The sequence below is a fragment of the Pan troglodytes genome, chromosome 1 (assembly GCF_028858775.2).
Source record: "Pan troglodytes isolate AG18354 chromosome 1, NHGRI_mPanTro3-v2.0_pri, whole genome shotgun sequence".
NCBI lineage: Eukaryota > Metazoa > Chordata > Mammalia > Primates > Hominidae > Pan > Pan troglodytes.
Window position 1 is genome coordinate 42,163,668 of NC_072398.2, and position 19,517 is coordinate 42,183,184.

At 48.2% G+C, this 19,517-nt stretch overlaps 1 protein-coding gene and 1 pseudogene across 7 annotated transcripts; one reads left to right on the plus strand and one right to left on the minus strand.

The window, feature by feature from the left end:
* Positions 1-19,390, plus strand: FCMR (Fc mu receptor). 7 transcript variants are annotated; one of them, XM_001165443.7, is made up of 9 exons: positions 32-130; positions 1,389-1,461; positions 9,184-9,519; positions 10,236-10,349; positions 11,326-11,548; positions 12,943-13,073; positions 13,424-13,567; positions 13,772-13,830; positions 18,112-19,390. In XM_001165443.7, exons 2-9 carry the CDS (start codon positions 1,425-1,427, stop codon positions 18,238-18,240), a joined length of 1,173 nt encoding a protein of 390 aa, XP_001165443.1. In that variant the 5' UTR covers positions 32-130; positions 1,389-1,424; the 3' UTR covers positions 18,241-19,390. The 7 variants fall into 7 exon arrangements, with proteins under 7 accessions (XP_063648726.1, XP_001165443.1, XP_063648725.1 ...); XM_063792655.1 differs by lacking the exon at positions 13,772-13,830; XM_054658131.2 differs by lacking the exons at positions 32-130; positions 1,389-1,461 and adding an exon at positions 1,559-1,938.
* On the minus strand, positions 15,040-15,667 carry LOC107969967 (large ribosomal subunit protein uL13-like; annotated as a pseudogene).
* Positions 19,391-19,517: the final 127 nt, after the last annotated feature.

Consider the following 19,517-nt stretch of genomic DNA (forward strand, 5'->3'; position numbering starts at 1 on the left):
ATTCAACTTCCACCACGGATGTTGTTGTTTTAGAGAACATGTGACAAATCTGCTGTGTGGGGGCGAGCAGGGAGTGGCTGACACAACCACTGTGGAGCCCGGGTCTGTCAGGCACATCCCCCCAGAAACAGTGTGAGTATAGCCCGGATCCTCCAGGGGCACAAGAGGTCCTTTCACCTGGGGTTGGGGCCCTGAGAACTGACCTCCAGGGATGAAACTTCCAGGAACAGAGCCCTGAGAAAGCCCTCATAAGTAATACCCCTGCGCAGCTCACAGTGAAGGCTTCTTAAAGCACTTCCATGCCTGTGAGTTCTGCTGGGCCTCAGAAAAGCCATGTGAGGTGGGCAGGGTAGGGGCAATCCCTACTTTATCAAGGAAAAAACTGAGGCCCAGGGAAATTTGCCCAAAGCTAGAAAGTGCCAAGCCAGTACAAGACCTGAGGTCTTCTGACTTGCATCCAAAACTCTTCCCAAGATGCCCTGTGGCCTCAGCATCTCTCTCCATCAGTCATGGGCCTTACCCTTGGGCCCTTGGGGTCCTGAAGGAGAGCTCTACCAGGGTGCTGTGACTTCAGGCGAAGTGGCTGCATGACCTGTCACACCCCAGTTCTGGCATTGCCTTGGTGGTCACTGGACAGAGGCCTGAGCCCTTGCCACAGGGCAGCACCTTGTGGGGACACTTTGGGGAGATTAAGGGTGAAGGTTGGCTGAGGTGCTGGGGAGCTATGTGAAGTCCTCAGGAACTGTGTTCTGCAGGAGGGAATGGCAGGGATCATCTAGTCCCAGCTTCATTTATTTCCTAGATGAAGAAATTCAGGCTCAGAGAAAAGTAATGGATTGCTCAAAGTCCTTAGTTAGTACCCCCACATAGTAGGTGCTCAAAAACGTTTGTAAAGGTGAGTTAACTGGTGACTGGTAAGGACTACAGTCAGCATCTTCTGACTTCAGGCCCAAGCGTCTGCCCATACAGCCTTTCTCAGGCAGGGAAAATTGGTGATAAGGCTCTTTTATCCTGAAGGCAGAATGAAAGCAAATGACCCCAGCACGGAAGCCAATGAGTATACATAAAGCACGGGAGGCCCTGCTAAGAAAAAGCACCAAGACAAAGGAATATCAGGCCTGGTCACTGCTAATAGTCTGGAGGAACTTCTTAGATGCCTTTTGAACAGGGTGACCCTTTCTTACTCCACACAACATGTTTTCTCAGCTCCTGACTTCCGCTGTGGTTTGTCAGCACTCTCTTTTTAGCCTAAGAATAGTTAGCAAACAAGGGAGGTTGTCATTTCCTCATCGTCAAGCTTTGTTCCTCGTGGGGGCTAGAAATCTCTTTCCAGTTCCAGATTGTGAAGGGTTCCTGAATAAGCAGCTTGTCTCCATCCCCCTCTCTAGGGGCTCTTGGATGGACCTTGCACTCTAGAAGGGACAATGGACTTCTGGCTTTGGCCACTTTACTTCCTGCCAGGTAAGTACCGTGGGGAAACACTTCAGACCTCTGAATGAGGCTTGAATTGGCCACAAGTAGAAGAATTGCCTGGTAGCTCTAGCTCTGATGTTTCTGGATGGATTCAGTTGTGAACCAACACCTAGGGCAGGACAAGAATGGAGGCCACGTGAGGTGTTGGATGCCTTCCTCACTCCATGCTAATGCTCCTTGCTCCACTCCAGACACTCTCCTGTTTCAGTCAGGTGTTAACTCTATCACCCAGGCTGGAGTGCAGTGGTGTGATCATGGCTCACTGCAGTCTTGTACTCCTGGGTTTGAGTGATCCTACCACCCCAGACTCTCTAGTAGCTAGGACTACAAGTGCATGCCACCATGCACAGCTAATTTTTAATTTTTTTGTAGAGATGGAGTCTTGCTGTGTTGCCCAGGATGGTCTTGAACTTGTGGCCTTAAGTGATCCTCCTGGCTCAGCTTCACAAAGCGCTGGGATTACAGGTGTGAGCCACTGTGCCCAGCCAGGTGTTAACTCTTAAGAGCTGAAGGTGTCATCTCTCCTAAACATATTAGCCTATTAATATGGGATCTTAAAGCAAGTGTCTCCGTACTTCTTTCTTCTTACCTCTACACTCTTTCTATAGATCTTTTTCAGTCCCGAATTTCCAACTTTCAACCCTAAATGAAAATTCTGTAATCCATTCAGTAGCTCTAATCTATTTCCTGAATTCCATATCTCAACTTACAACTGTCTCCTGGGCAACCTCTACTTCAATATTCCACCAAGATTTGAAATGTAAACTGCCTAACCTTACCTCAAATTCTTCATTGATTACCATCCAAACCAGCTATTTCACCTGTCTGAAGTATCGCTGATCATCAGCCACAAAGTGCCAGAATGGCTAATTACCACCTCTTCCCATGTATCCTCATTCAGACCTTGATCCAGTCAATGGCCAAATCATTGCAGTTTCTAGATCCATGTCTACTGGGATAAGAAGCAGCAGCAATTGATACTAGGAAGGTAACAGAGGAAATGGACGGGAAAATAACACACAATCCCCTCTTAACTATCTTTCCCACTTCCTCTAACTCAGGATGCCTGCAGTGCCAGATTAATTTTCTTAAACTTGACTTCTAATCACAGGATTACCTCTCCCAAGAACCTCTAATGACTCCTACTGCCTACTGAAGTCAATATACACTCCTCCCTGTATCCCCTTTCATACTCTGAGCCAACCATACTCCCCAACACTTTCCTAACCTCCGGCCAACAGGACTCCTCCTTGAACACAAGCCACACATTCCTGCCACCATGTCTTTGCCCATGCTGTGCCTTCTGCCAGGAACACCCTTCCTCTCACCTTCACCTTTTTTTTTTTTTTTTTTTGAGACAGAGTCTCTCTCTGTTGCCCTGACTGGAGTGCAGTGGCGCAATCTCATCACACTGCAACCTCCGCCTCCTGGGTTCAAGTGATTCTCCTGCCTTAGCTTCCCAAGTAGCTGGGATTACAGGTGCGCACTATCGTGACAGGCTAAATTTTGTATTTTTAGTAGAGACGGGGTTTTCCCATGTTGGCCAGGCTGGTCTTGAACTCCTGACCTCAGATGATCCACCCGCCTCGGCCTCCCAAAGTGCTGGGATTACAGGCTTGAGCCACTGCACCTGGCCACCTTCACTTTTTATGGGTTCTTCAAAGTCCATCTCAAACTTCACCTCCTAATTGTAGACATTCCTGAGCCCCCTCTTCTGAGCCCAATGGCTGCCTTGTATTATGTTCAATGTGTGTCCATCTTAATTTGGTTTATTCAGTGATAAGTTCCTTGTGGGTTAAAGTGGCTTCCTATTATGTTTGCTTTCTTTGTGATGTCTTGAGTATGAAAGAAACTCAGATATTTGTTAAGCTGAAGATTGAAAATCTCTAAAAGTCCAACGGAATGGAGTTTACATGAAACATCAAACACTGTGAAAGGTAGTAGGACATAGGAGGGCACGGTGGTTGGTTAACTAAACTTAGGCCTGAGGAGGAAGAGAGGATTTGGTGGGGAGTGGAAGACCTAAAGGCATGAAGGGTCCTCAAATTGCACCACTTCAGTCTGTCCTGAGAAGTACCCTCATTCTAGCTGGGCCAAGGGATCCTGCTATGGGCTCCACCCTTCTCCAGTCATGCCCATGCCCACAGGGTGAGCAGTTTGCAGGCCGGGGGAGGCACACGCCCCAAGCCCACACCTAACCCCACTTTTTTTTGAGACAGGATCTCACTCCTGTCACCCAGGCTGGAATGCAGTGGTGTGATCATGACTCACTGCAACCTCAACTTCCCAGACTCAAGTGATCCTCCCACCTCAGCCTCCTGAGTAGCTGGGACTACAGACACATGCCACCTCTCCTGGCTAATTTTTGTATTTTTAATAGAGATAGGGTCTCACCATGTTGCCAAGGCTGGTCTCAAACTCCTGGACTCAAATGATCAGCCTGCCTCTGCCTCCCAAAGTGCTGGGATTACAGGCCTGAGCCACCATGCCCTACCCAAACTCTCTCTTTTAGAACTAGAATTCCCTGTCCACATGACTCTGGGCCCCCTTTCAATGACAGTGCAAGCTTCTATCCCGGGTCTTCCTCTTGAGGTTGACCCCTGGCCTATAAAAGGTGGCCATGGGTGGCTATTTGGGAAGAAGGTGGGGGTGGAAGAAGACTGTACTTGCAAGCTGGGGTATCTACTATGTATATAGCAGGACCCTTGTGCTGTGGGCAGGAGGAAGGGATGAGAGGCTGGGGGCAGGAAGCTTGGGGTTGTTTTCCCTGCATGGCCACGGAGTAGAGTGGACATCCAAGGAGGGTGCATTAGTCAAGCTAGGGAAGTAAAGCGAATTTTATTTAACAGTTTATTAGCTTGATTTATAACTTAAAAATATTCAGATATATAGTATTTGGGCCTTAATTTGTACTCCTACTCCAGGTCCTGCAAATGCTGGAGTGGGTCTCCCTAGGGCCTAGCGCATGAGGCACAAACTGTAGACCACTTTGCCTGGAGCCCTGTGTAGAGCTCTATAATAAAGCAAGGCAGTGTCATGCAGTGTGAGCTTTCAAACCTTTTTACCTTGACTAATGATAATAATAATACATACATACATACCTTTGATGCTGGGACCTAGCATACATAGACACACACACACACACACACACACACACACACTTAAAATTTATTCTTGATTCTTTAACATGAAGATGAGTTCTAGGCTTCAGCAGATGGGTGGATGATGGGGTCATCGGAAGAGTATGTGAAGGTCAGGTTTTGGAAGAGAAATCAGCTCTTTCTCAGCTGTCCTAAGTTTGGCATATATCTTACCCATTCAAGTAGGGTCCAAGCGGAGATGTCAGAGCAAGTCTGGAGCTCAGAGGAAGACTGGAGATCACATTTTGGTGGAATCTATAGCATTAGCCTTAAAAGCCATGGGAGTCAATGAGCGAGTGAGGGGAGAGAGGGAGGGAGGACAGAGAAAAGAACAGGTCCAAGGCACAGGGCCTGGGCTAGCCAGGATGGAGAGGTAGGAGAGAAGGAGAGGAAGAATGCAGGCTGACAGGGAGCCACCGTTGAGGGTATGCACTAAGGAAGCCACACCAAGGGTGTGTTTCAAGCTGGGCTGGCTCCATTCTGTCAACCGCTGCTGAGAGGATGAGGGGAAATGAAGACAAAGAGGTGACCATTACATGTGGCAAAAGGAGAATTTCAGTGACTTGACAAGAGCAGTTTCAGTGGAATACTGGACACGAAATTCTGATAGAAGTGGATTGAAGAGAAATTGGGAGGTATGGAAGTGAATCTGATTTAGCGAATTTGATGACTGATTTGAGAAAGAGAATAAAGAGGTGTGTTGGCAGGTGAAGGGGAGGCAAAGGTCAACTGAAGGATTTCTAAAGATGGGCAAAGCCAGGCATGGAGACTCATGCCTGTAATCCCAACACTTTGGGAGGCTGAGGTGGGTGGATCATTTGAGCCTGGGATTCAAGACCAGCCTGGGTGAAAGCCCATCTCTAAAAAAAAAAGAAAAAATATTCGCCACACATGGTGGCAGGCGCCTGTGATCTCAGCTACTCAGGAGGCTGAAGTGGGAGCCTCAATTGAGCCCAGGAAGTGGAGGCTGCAGTGAGCCAAGATTGCACCACTGCACCCCAGCCTGGGTGACAGAGAAAGACCCTGTCTTAAAAAAAGAAGGAGAAGAAAATATGGGCATTAGCAGGACATGTGTGTAAGCTATGGCAATGCTAGATGAGAAGGCCATTTTTCTCCAATAGCCAGAGAAAGAAACAGGATCACTGCAGACAAGAAGTTCTAAAACAGGTGAGAATGATGGACTCAGGATACAGGTGGAGGGGCTGGCCTTTGAAAGGAGGTGGACACTTCATTCTTTGTGACAGGCTGCAGGCCTGGACACACCCAGGTTACTATATTTGGAAATAAGAAGCTGAGCGGGATGTTTCCCATCCTTCAAAAAAAAAAAAATCCATGCCCCGTTTGATAAACATAAAAATCACAGGCCAGCTCTCCTCTTCCTGAGATCTGCTCTTATTTGAGTTGACTAGGTCCTCATCTGCACTTCCACCTGGAAAATCACCCCAAGTGGGTGCCAGAGTCCCTCTCCAGAGCTCCCCAGCCACCAAGGACCTATGGACCTTAACCTTATTTTGTATGGTGAAAATTTTTTCCCATTTTCCAATCATGTATTTACATCCGTTTATATATTGAGAGTGATTCTTTAAGCCACATATCCCCCTCTTCCCTACCATAACCACTGAAAATCAAGTCACCAATTTAGAGATTAATGTCACTTACTTAGCAGCCTCTCAGAAATATTACTATTGAACAGGTTGGTTCCTTTCGATGCCTTCTCTCATTCCTCCCTTTCTTCCCCAGAATCATTTGTAAATGTTATATAGCCCAGGATTGCAGAAATGCAAGAGCACCTGGGACACCTGTTTAAAAACACGTATTTCTAGACCATGCCCTAGACAGATGTAATCACCTTTCCTAAGAACGGGACCAGATCATCTGCATCGTAGCCAATCTCCTCAGATGAGTCTCATGCACACTGTGCTACTTTAGATGTCTAAACCAGTAGCTTATATCTGTCTTTTCTCTGTTTTCAAAATCTACTTTACTAAGTCTTGGGAATAGGTTAGAAGCTACCATGAACTTGAGGAGAACTAGTTTCTTTTTCCTGGGGTCTGGTCATTTTCACATCGCCAACTACTGCTTCCTTGTGGACCAGAGCTCAGCATAGCCAGCAGCTTTCCTTGCACTTCATCCATCTAGGGTCTGCACAAGGAGCTGAACAGGCAAGCCAGGGATTTACCAAAAGCTCAACCCTGGGAGGCCTGAGGCTGCTGGAGGTTGCTACATAGGTGATGACCCCATCTCTGCTATCTTCCCCCTGCCCATTTTGTACCATCTTGCTCTTGGGAAAGTGGCATTCACACCCCCTTCCTGGCTGGGTTAGTCTCATTTGAATACTTCCACGTGCTTCCACCCTCGGCATTCAACTTCGCACACAGGTAGGGGCTGTCTGGATGCACAAGGTGATTCCTCCAGACCTTCCTTTGATTGGGTCTTTGTCTGTTGATTGACACTTTGTGACAGGTCACCTTTCCATTGCAATGTCTAGTTGTGAGGCTCCCTCATGACTCAATTTCCAGTGGGTTTAAAGCAGTGCTGGGTTTTTCATGTGAGGGTTTCCATGTCAGAACTCGTGGTTTTGGCTGGTCCATCTGCCTGTCCCTACCATGTTTACATCAGCTACACTTTTAGATCTCAACGCCCTCCTGTACGCCCTCCCTCTCCAACTCTCCCCACCTGCCCCAACCCCCTTTTCCGCCTCCCATGATTGTTTTTACCTCTCTACCATTGTCAGAATTCTTCCCTTTGCCCAGAATGTCTTTATCCCAAAGCCTCAAGCCCCACCTCTTTCCTAAGCTATCCCTGACTCTTGTTTGACTAAACTCAATAGTGCTCTTCTTAAAGTGTGCCCTGTGGATAAATCTCAGTACGTTTGCAAATGTCTCTCCGCCCATGGACATGCTATGTTCTCTCTCATATCCCAGACTGTTAGGGGACTGTTCTGGCTATTTGGAAGAATCTCTTCTCCCCACTTCAGCCTTCCAGCCCCACCTCGCCACACACACACAATTTTGCCCTATGAACTTTCTTCCCAGAAATATGCAGACACTTATGGGATCCACTTAGTTGGCAATTAATCAGACATGGCCTTACCCTCTTCTGTAGCTGGCTCAAGTGCATTAGACCTGACCTCTGTCACTCAAAGCATAAGCTTTATGGTGTCAGGGATTCATGAACCACATCTTTTATCCCTCCCCAGCACACATACAGTGTGTGCACACCTATGCACACATGCACACACACCCTCACTTCCCCTCCTATGTCCCCTGCCTCCATGATGAGCATCGTCACTCTCTCAGTTGCACTCCATACCCATTCCTTCAGGTCACAACTCAGACGTCACTTATTCCAGAAAGCCCTCCTCTGACCACGCCACCCCCTGCAACAGCCTACATCAGGCGCCCGGGTTTGCTCCTTCCAGGGAACCCCATGCAATCTCTCTCATGGGATGTATTACACTGCTCACTGGCCATTGATTGGTATCATTCACTAAATGATCTGTGACTGAGGGAGGGATGCCAGCTGGTTTACTGTCACAAGAAAGGCATTCAATAAACGCTTGTTGAATGATTTCATAAATAGAGCTGTGGATAAATGGCTGGATGGATGCACCTGAGCAAAACCAAACTGGAAAGGAAAACCTGTTGCAACATAACCGCACCATGCTCCCAGCACCACACTGAGGTCACATGGGGGCTGTATGCTGTTTGGGGTCACCTGCGGCATATCATGTCTCTTTGGAGTGGGTGATATACTTTTGATTATCATCTCAAGGGTTTAGTGTCTGGGTCCTTATGGGTTTGGGTTTGGTGGTGAGGCCAAAGCTGGGGGTTAAATTAAGGTAACGCTAGGGCACAGGATTGGGGATGAACATACAGCTGGCCTGAGGTTGTGAATAGGACTGGGGATGGGACAAGGCTGAAGTTGAGACTAAGGATAGAAATGAGAATAAGGGTTGGGCATGGTGGCTCAATCCCAGCACTTTGGGAGGCCGAGGCAGGCAGATCACTTGAGGTCATGAGTTCGAGACCAGCGTGGGCAACATAATGAAAACCCCATCTCTACAAAAAAGACAAAAATTAGCCAGGCGTGGCAGCATGCACCTGTAGTCCCTGCTACTTGGGAGGCTGAGCTGGGAGGATTGCTTGAGCCCAGGAGGTTGAGGCTGCAGTGAGTCACGATCACACCACTGCTCTCCAGCCTGCGTAACAGAGTGAGATCCTATTAAAAAAAAAAAAAGAAAAGAAAAGGAAGGAAGGAAGGGAAAGAAAGAAAGAAAGAGAGAGAGAAAGGGAGGGAGGGAGGGAGGAAGGAAGGAAGGAAGGAAGGAAGGAAGGAAAGAAAAGAAAGGAAAAGAAAAGAAAAAGAAAAAAGAAATGAGGATAAGGCTGTGGCTAAGGACAGGCTGAGGCCAGGCTAAAAATTGGGTCAGGGCTGGATCTGGGGATGAATGTGAGGTTGGGCTGGGGCCTGGGCTAGGGTTGGAGAGACGGCTGGAGCTGGGAAGTAGATGGGGCTGGGATATAGCTAGAGATGGGGCTCCCTCTGCATTAATCTCCTCTCCCTGCAGTATCGGGGGCCCTGAGGATCCTCCCAGAAGTAAAGGTAGAGGGGGAGCTGGGCGGATCAGTTACCATCAAGTGCCCACTTCCTGAAATGCATGTGAGGATATATCTGTGCCGGGAGATGGCTGGATCTGGAACATGTGGTACCGTGGTATCCACCACCAACTTCATCAAGGCAGAATACAAGGGCCGAGTTACTCTGAAGCAATACCCACACAAGAATCTGTTCCTAGTGGAGGTAACACAGCTGACCGAAAGTGACAGCGGAGTCTATGCCTGCGGAGCGGGCATGAACACAGACCGGGGAAAGACCCAGAAAGTCACCCTGAATGTCCACAGTGGTAGGTTCCTCCGCTGATTGGAGGCTCAGACTACCCAGAAAATGTTTCACTTGGGAAGATTGGGACAGCCATCTAACTGTAACAGTCTCCTAGACTCTTACACTGTTGCCATATAAGCCACATAATGATTAAGATCCATATGAAACCTCATAGTCAATTAACTCCATGGTCCACAGAATTTTCTACCCAACATGGATGAAAAGAACAAGATAGGTGCTCTCTTTGCATTGTTCATCCTACCCAGGGCATGAGGGGAGTGGAGGCTTGAGATTGAGGAGAGGCTCTGAGATGGAGGAAATTGGAAGCAAAAGGAAATAACTATCCAACGTAATTGTCCCATGAGAAATAAAGGAAAGACACTAATTTATCCAGCCACATTTATAGGCCAATCTTATTACTCTATGACCTGATCCTTTATTTCTCTGGAACCCCGCCTTTCTCCTTTCCTCCACTGAGTTCCCCACACATATGCAGCAGTAATTCAACAGCCTAGAATCCCAATGACCTCTGCTGGTTTTGCAGGGAATGTTGACTGGACTGGGGGAACCAGTATTTCCTCCAGGGAAGCCCCCAACCCAGCTCCTTCTCTGCTTCTTTCAGTGGACCCTGCCCTCATCCCCTCACTGTCATCCACTTTGGCTGAATTAGCTTCAGTTTACACCCAAGCCTCAGTCTCCTCCTAGAGACCACCAACATATTCCTCTTCCTTCCAATAGAATACGAGCCATCATGGGAAGAGCAGCCAATGCCTGAGACTCCAAAATGGTTTCATCTGCCCTATTTGTTCCAGATGCCTGCATATGCCAGTTCTTCCAAATTTGTAACCAGAGGTCAGTTCACCATAGCGAGGGTAGGAGAGGTGGGTGAGATGCTGTAGCAGTGTGAAAATGGAGGAGGGGGTCTATGTTCAGTTCATAGAGTGGCTGGCAGAGCTGAGCTGAGTCTTAGGTGTGTATTCCCTGCCTTTAGAGAGGGCACATACCTCCCTGAGATCTGCTGTCCATATGCTTCAAGCCTGTCTGACAGTCAGGTCCCCTGGTCCTAGCTGCAGAACTTACATATTACCACCAGGTGGCACCATAAGCAATGATGTTTGTGCTCCACTCACAAAATCTAGCTCTTTTTATGAATGACTGCGGAAACCAAGACTGGGCAGACATTTCCCAGCTGGAGATCATCATGTCTCGTGCTTCCCATAGGGCTGTCTTCTACCTGCTGGCATCTAATGATTTTAACTCTATTTTGCAACTAAAAGATTAAGGATGTTCATACAAATGATACCTTTACATTTTGATATCATCATCCAGTTTTAAATGCATTTTGACATGCAATATTTCCATCATATTATCCCATATGCCTATGAGGTAGACACATTAATTGAACATTACTACACTAGGTAACCCTGCTGAGAGCCAAGAGGGATAGTGTAATTGAACAGATCATGTAGCCAAGGTTGTGACTGATAGGTGTGAAATGGGGGAGAATAGATTAGCACGCAAATACAGCACAAGGCAGATTGGGAATAGAACTACAAAAAAGGTTTTCCCCCTGCTCAGAGGGGGCAAGCTCTTCCACCTGGGAAGTCAGGGAAGGCTTCCTGGAAGAAATGGTATTTGAAGCAAATATACTTGGAATTGAGTAGGCCTAGATAGCATGTTAAAAAGGATTTTAGGCCCTGAGGACTGCAAGAACAGAAGTAGTCTGTATAAAAGGGAAGGGTATGTTGTGGAAAGAGGTGATGACCTAATCCTGTTGGAGAATAGAGTGTATAAAAGGAACATCCCTTTTTCCTGCTACCTCCTGCAGTTACCACACCAGCTCAAAGGGGCAAGGTCCCTCCAGTTCACCACTCCTCCCCCACCACCCAAATCACCCACCGCCCTCGAGTGTCCAGAGCATCTTCAGTAGCAGGTGACAAGCCCCGAACCTTCCTGCCATCCACTACAGCCTCAAAAATCTCAGCTCTGGAGGGGCTGCTCAAGCCCCAGACGCCCAGCTACAACCACCACACCAGGCTGCACAGGCAGAGGTAAGAGACCACTGTCCAGGATCTAGAGTTAGGCTAGAATTAAGAGATCCACTGAAACCCACTGCAATGTCCATTATTAGACACCCTCCTTGGCTTTGTCTCTAGGCCACTGTGAAATATACCACCTATGAGTATAGCTCATTAACTCATTAGTTCCTTTAACAAAAACACACTTGTCAATGCCCCAGCATTGATCCTGTAGAAAGAAGTGAGACCCAGCTCTTCCAGTCGCTTAGATTCATTCAGATCTATTTTTATGGGGAAGAACTAAATGAGAATAAAAATAAAATTAACTATTAAACTAGTAATATAAAATTACTTTCACACATTTCCTTTTACTGTTTTAATGTGGCTACTAGGAAATTTAAAATTACATATGTGACTCACATTTCTCCTGGACAGCACCGGTCTAAAGGCTGGGGTGCAGTCCAAGGAAGTACTGCAATACACCACTAGGGGGAAGCATTATAGCAGACTCCAAAAAAAAAAAAAAAAACCCTATAATAATCAAAATTGGTTTTGCATAAGCAAAGACAAAGGTGATAGTGAGAAAGAGGACCTCCAAAATCATTTGGGTTCTATAGGTAGGAGAAACTGGGGCCATGAGAACCAAGTGGTTTCAAATAGAACAAGGTCTCTTGCTTCCTACCTATTAGTAGGGAAAACATCAAGGTCAACCAGCATTTTCTTATTCTCTACTATGTGGCAAGCATTGTGCTATGTCCTGAAGATATAAGAAGATGACAATATGCAATATCCAGATCTTACTAACATAAGTCTGACTGTGATAAAGTCTGAAACAGGCATGACCACAGAATTGGAAACCCAAAGCGCACACACACACACACAAATCTGGCTTACCATAATTAGGAAGAAAAGAGGACTTACACAATGTCCTTTAAGAAAAGTAAGATTTCAATATGCAGAGAAAATTGAGGGGAAAACTTCTAGGCAGAAGGAGCACTATGAGAAAAACATCCTTTCCCCCACCATTATAAGGAACTAGCCCAGTCAATATCTGCAATAATCTCGTGAAGAAACTAAGGTGCTGAACACCGGAAGGTGCATTAAATTCTTTATATCCACTCTTATTTCATCCTCATAACAGTTCTGTGAAATAGATTTTACTATACCTATTTATGGAGAGATAAGGCTCAGAGAGGTTAGGAGACTCCTTCGAGATCACACAACCAGTAAAAGGCGGAATATGAATTTGAATTCAAGTTTCGTGACTCCATAGGCAAGTCTTTTTGAGGGGGGAGTGGAGTGAATTCTGTTAACAAAGGACAAACCTGTAAGTCATCTCCAAAAACGTTGGCTACACAGGAGCAAGCCCTCAACCTACCTCCTTTAATAATCTCTTCCTCCCTCTCTCACTTTCCTTCCCTCCCCAGAGCACTGGACTATGGCTCACAGTCTGGGAGGGAAGGCCAAGGATTTCACATCCTGATCCCGACCATCCTGGGCCTTTTCCTGCTGGCACTTCTGGGGCTGGTGGTGAAAAGGGCTGTTGAAAGGAGGAAAGGTGAGCGGCTGGGCTGGGGGCTTCGGTAGGGAGAGCTGAGCTGCCCAAAGAGCCCACAGCGTTCAGAACCCCCTTGTGAACTTCCATGGGAAACTCAGGGAGCTTTTGATGAGCAGCCTGGGGTGTAGGGAAGTTAGGGAAGTGGGGGCCACTGGTCTGAGGAGGAGAGCGGCCTGGGCCCTTTGGTCTTCAGGGCAGGGCAAGGTCGTGCCTCGTACATTCCCCACGCTTGGAGCATCTCCAGGTCAGACACTGCCAAGCCCGAGGGAGGAGGCAGCCTTTCGTTTGGGGAGGGTGGCACGGGCCTCTGATGCCATTTTCCTCCCTCTTCCTGTGGCTTTGTGGGGAAGCCCTCTCCAGGCGGGCCCGCCGACTGGCCGTGAGGATGCGCGCCCTGGAGAGCTCCCAGAGGCCCCGCGGGTCGCCGCGACCGCGCTCCCAAAACAACATCTACAGCGCCTGCCCGCGGCGCGCTCGTGGAGCGGACGCTGCAGGTGAGCCGCCGGGCGGGCCACGGGGAGTAGCGGAAAGAGTGCGCTGGCTCCGGGAAAGCCGGGCGCAGCGGGGCGCGCTCCCAGGTGCCAGGGCTTCCCACAGGGTGGAGCTGGGAGTGGGGCGGGGGTGGAGCTGGGAGTAGTAGCATGACGGTGGGGCGGGAGCCTCGGCCGCCGCCTCACCTCGCCCTCGCTGTTCCCTAGGCACGGGGGAGGCCCCCGTTCCAGGTCCCGGAGCGCCGTTGCCCCCCGCCCCGCTGCAGGTAAGCTCCGCTCCTGCCCTGATTGGCAGCCGCGGCCCGACTGGGCGGCCCCAGCCCTGGGCGGGGACCCGAGTGTGGCTTCCTGCGCCGCCGCCGGGATCCGGAGAGCGGGTTTCCCAGCAGCTCCTGGGCCCTGAGCCGAGGAACAAGTTGTTTTAGTTTCCTCCTTGTTTGGTGTCAGGAGGTTGAATACCGGGAACTGTAGAAGACCTGGTTCCGTGGCTTCTAGCCAGGCAGTTGTCACAGGATACCTGCGTGCTGGATGCAGCTGGCTTAGCAGAGAATGATAGGTGGCAGCTCCACAGTTATGTGAAAGGCTTTCTCGTGGAGGAGATTAGATTTCTAGGGGGTCCTAGGGAGGTGGAAGCTACCTAGACAGTTCACCTTCCTGTGCGCGAGAACTTTCTAGTAAACTCTCGAAGGTGAGAGGAGGTAATTTACCATTCTCTGGAGGCAGTTAAGCTTGGTCTAGAGGATGACTTGGGAGAGATGTAGACAGGGTTCAACACCTTGAGTGAGGAGGATTCATCTTTAAATCTAGAGTGGATGGAGGGAACTCGCGTTTCCACTCAGGGCCACTGATGGTTGGGTAGAAAGCCTTTATCCGTTCATCTTTAAGAATTGAGATGAGAAAGCTTTTTATTCTCTAAAGCAGCCTACAGTGTCCAAAACACGCAGAACCCAGAATAAAGTTGTTTTTTAAAGGGTGTGGTAAAAATCCCTGTTTTTTTTCTTTAAAAATAATTTATTTGATTCTGATTACAAAATACAGGTGAGGAGCACAGGCAATTCCTGTAACCCCTTGGTCGCACATCTTCCCAGTCTATGGTTCTATAAATACCCTTTGTACAACAGCAAGCTCATGTTGTCCCCAAGCGCTTGCACATTCTAACAGCTGCAGAGCTATATTACCAGGTGGAAAGTTAAACAGACGCCCCACTCACAAGGTAGGGCCCCTCCAATTAGTCTTCCGACTCCTTTTTGCTAATAGTAACTGGTTGCTCTTCCTATTGGTCGTAGATAAATTACACCTGCACAATTCTCTGAGTGCTTTCAAGTAACCTCAGAAAGCAGTGACTAAGACCCTTTCCTTGCTCCCAGCTTCCTATGTCCCAGGCTGCCTGTGGCACCTGGACTGCTGCGGCCCCTGGGTCCCGCACATTCCAGGGCGACGATGGAGGAAGGGCAGGCCAGGCCAAGCATGAGAAATTAACAGTCTTTATTGGGCTCAGACCAGGAGTCCGTGGGCCTTGAGGACCTCTGTGTATTTGTCACTTTTCTTCTCCACGTTCTTCTCGGCCCGTTTCCGTAGCCTCATGAGCTGTTTCTTCTTCCAGTAGTGGAACTTGGCCTTCTCCTTCCTCTTCTCCTCCAGGGTGGCTATCACTGCCTGGTACTTCCAGCCACCATCGTGAGCCAGGCGCTCCAGATAGGCAAACTTTCTTGTAAGCTTCAGACGCACGACCTTGAGGGCAGCAGGAACCATCATCTGCTTTTTCCTGTCGTAGGGCAGTGGGATGCCGTCAAACACCTTGAGGCGGTCCAGGGCGGCCTGGCCTCACTTGGTGGTCATGGGGCAGCAAGCCTCGTACTTGTGCCAGAAGATGCGGCTGGGGGTCGGGAAGTGGTAGGGACCTCGGGAAGGGTTGGTGTTCATCCACTTGCGGGGGAAAGCCAGGTACTTCAACTTGTTTCTGTAGAAATTGCCAGAAATGATGCCCTCCCAGCGTACGACCACTACCTTCCAGCCCAGCAGTACCTAGTTAGCCACGATGGCCGCCAGGGGGCCCAGGAGATGGCCTCCACCATCAAGCACCAGGACCTGCACCCCCGTCATCTTCGGCAGCCGCCTGGGAAAAGAAAATCCCTTGTTTAATTCGCATGTAGACTAAGCTAATGCAGCAGACTCCAAAAGACAGGGCCCACACGGTGGAAGCCTACTTCCCCCTCCCCAAATAAAGGCTCAGAGACAGGGACAGGAAGAGGTGGCCTGAGCCAGTGAGGCAAGAGGTCATCTTGGGACTGAAATTCCCTCTGTCTGGTTGCTGCGCCATCCTCTGGAGTCTTGCCAGCTCCATGGTCAGTACACAGGCACCAGGACCGTGTGCACGTCCCAGCTTACAGGAGGGAGGAAGAGAATGCTGCTTCTTAAGCCCATGACCCTGACGTTTCCCACCATTTCCACTTGCATCCTAGAGGCTGAAACTTAACCATGTAGTGAACCTCCCTTCAAGGCAGGCTGAGAAATTTAATCCCCAGCTGGTCAATCGTGGGCCTGGCTACAAAGAGGAGAGTGGTACCCAGCAACAAGAGGCAGTTCTGCGCAGTGCCCCCCGCCCCCCCCCCCCCGGCTTCTCCGGCTTGCCCTTCCCCACCCCTGCTAGAGAAGGTTCACACCCGCGTGGCAGTGTTCAGCAGTCTGAACATAGTAGGCATTCAGTAAGTACTCATTGAAAGGAACTTTGATATATTTTGTACTTTACTAAAGAGGGAAGCAGCAGCAGCTTGCTTCGAAAATATGTGCACAAGGTCCTGGTACCTGAATACTGACCATTGACTCCAGAGGATGGTGCAGCAACCAGGAGGGACAACAGGCGCCACACTGTCTGTCTACTCCGTCTTTCCAGCAGCCCTTTCCTCTAAAACTGCCCTGTGACCACACAGACCCTCACCTGGGCCTGCACCTTGTTCCAAGCTGACCCTGCCTCTCTACTTGAAACTCTCATTCCCACTATTAGGGGCAAAAATCTTGATGGAACAAATTTACAAAAAGGTGCCTATGCTTAATGACTCATTATTATAGCTTCCATGGGGAGCATTTCCATTTCTTAAGCCAAATAAGTTAATCTCAAATGATGAACTATAACAGGCAGTGAAAGATAAATTTTTGTTTTTTAGCAAATCTAAAACCATCTCTATTATCAAAGAAAGTTAATTAAAACATAATAGAAGATAGTGTGAAAAACTAACAAAGGACTTGCTCACCTTTTTCAGAGTTCGTTTAATTTAACAAAAACAAAAAACCATGTCATACATCGAGGATTTCCTCTGCCTCATCCTCTTCCCCATCCTCAGCATCATCTTCTTCCCGTCCTCAGCCTCTTCTTTGGCCTCTAAAGGAAGCTCAGATATTACCACCTTCCTTCCCACCCTGGAAACTTTATCTTGATCATCTCTCATTTCTCTGTGTCACCTCCAACTTTGTGTATCGTTTCTCCTATTGTTATGTGCTGGTTAATTTGCTTCGGGTTGACATCTTGAGCTGTTCTGGGATCCAGGTCTTTCTTGACTGGTCTTATATCATCTAAGTGGAGTGCTACCAACATGTGCTTATTAGCTGTCTTTCATTGATTACTTGACTGAGTTTCATCCTCACTGACATTTATACCAGGACCATGTAATTTTGTTGCTTAGTTTTCTTTGCTCTCACTGTTACTTTTCTTTTCAACCTTCTCTCTTTTTTTCTTTTCTGTTTTGTGGCTTCTTACTTCCTTGACTGATGGAAAACATGTTTTCAAAGCAAGCTGCTGCTGCTTCCCTCTTTAGTAAAGTACAAAATATATAAAATTTCCTTTCAATGAGTACTTCCTGAATGCCTACTATATTCAGGCTGCTGGACGTCTAATTCTCAGAGCTTGTGTTTAAATACATAACTGTCCCCCTTGTGGCCTTCCTCAGTGGATGAGATAGTAACTGTGCCATGTTGGGGTCACTGGCACAGTCCTGTCTTTTGAGAACTGACTGTCCTCAAGGTGGATGATCCTGAAGTTTCCGTCTGGGGAAGAGGAGCACCAGTGTTCCATGTGGGCTGCCATCTTATCCCCTTCACCATCCATCCCCCTTCCTGGAATGCACTGTCACGACGCCACATCACAGCATCTCTGAGCCCTTACAGAGGTGCTGAGGGTGACTCACTCTACTTCTGAATAACTCCCTAAGAAGATGCATATTTATGCCATAAGTCACAGCATCTTATCCCCGAGGGGATACTCCTCTGGCAGCTGGGTCTCTTTCAGGCCCATGCTTAGCCACATGATTTTACTCTGAGCCCCATTTAAGGCATTTCCTGCCCACATTAGGTTTTCCAGTTATCTCAGGTGAGACACTACCCTGAAAATCCCCAGGGCTACTCCACTTGATGGAGCTGAGCCATCTCTGTGTCTTTGCCTTCTGGAACTCAGCAGCCATGTCCATGCTCCATTGCCCACTATGAAAATCCACCTGGGGAGATATTAAAATCACCCTACCCAGATCCAGTGATGCTTCTTTCATTGTGCCCAGGTGTCTGAATCTCCCTGGCTCCATGCCCCATCTCTGAAGACCAGCTGTGAATACGTGAGCCTCTACCACCAGCCTGCCGCCATGATGGAGGACAGTGATTCAGATGACTACATCAATGTTCCTGCCTGACAACTCCCCAGCTATCCCCCAACCCCAGGCTCGGACTGTGGTGCCAAGGAGTCTCATCTATCTGCTGATGTCCAATACCTGCTTCATGTGTTCTCAGAGCCCTCATCACTTCCCATGCCCCATCTCGACTCCCATCCCCATCTATCTGTGCCCTGAGCATGGCTCTGCGCCCAGGTCCTCTTGCACACCTTGGCAGCCCCCTGTAGTTGACAGGTAAGCTGTAGGCATGTACAGCAATTGTCCCAATGCCACTTGCTTCCTTTCCAAGCCGTCGAACAGACTGTGGGATTTGCAGAGTGTTTCTTCCATATCTTTGACCACAGGGTTGTTGCTGCCCAGGCTCTAGATCACATGGCATCAGGCTGGGGCAGAGGCATAGCTGTTGTCTCGGGCATCCTTCCCAGGGTTGGGTCTTACACAAATAGAAGGCTCTTGCTCTGAGTTATGTGACATGCCTCAGCCCCATGGACTAAGCAGGGGTCTGGTATAAAAACACTCCTGGAAACGCCTTTGCCCTGATCCAAATGTTAGCACTTGCTAGTGAACGTCTACTTATCTCAAGTTCTATGCTAAAGGCAATTTATCTTGATGTGATGATAAACCAAACTTATTAGCAAGATATGCATATATATCCATAAATTCTCTTTACTCTGTCTCCATCACTTGATGCACATAAGTGCCCTGACCTCAGCATCTCCCCTCTAAAAAAAAAAAAAAAAAAGTATCTCTTTATCTTTCTTCCATAGCCTGACACTGATATTTGTGCACTTACCTTAACTTTGGTCTATTTTATTCATCCAAAACCATTGCATTTCTTGGTTTTCACAAATGTTCCCCATTTCTTAGCCAGTTCCAGACAATGTATAGCAAGCAGGGGAAGGACAGCAGTCAGGAGTTCCTGGGTGGCCACGGCTCTGCAATAGCACTTATGTCATGGAAGTGATATCCCACCTCCTACATATACTCTTTGCCTAGGTTTTTGGAACAAGGTTATAGTCAGACACTGTATCTTTAGATTGATGTCGACCACAAAGTTCAGCCAGAGCTTGAGGCTAGATGCACAGCCTTGCTATTGGGAAGAAGGCCTTTTCTAGCTGTACAACACAGTCTCACTGGGCATTCATCCAGAAATAGAGAAGAAAGTCTGCCAGACTTGAGTTATGTTGTCTTTTATTAGCAGGGAATGTCATCACAGATTGGACAGTACATCCAGGTGCAATGTCACCATCAGCAAGGTCAGCTTGACACTCAAGTGGAAGATTAGGGAAGAATGACTA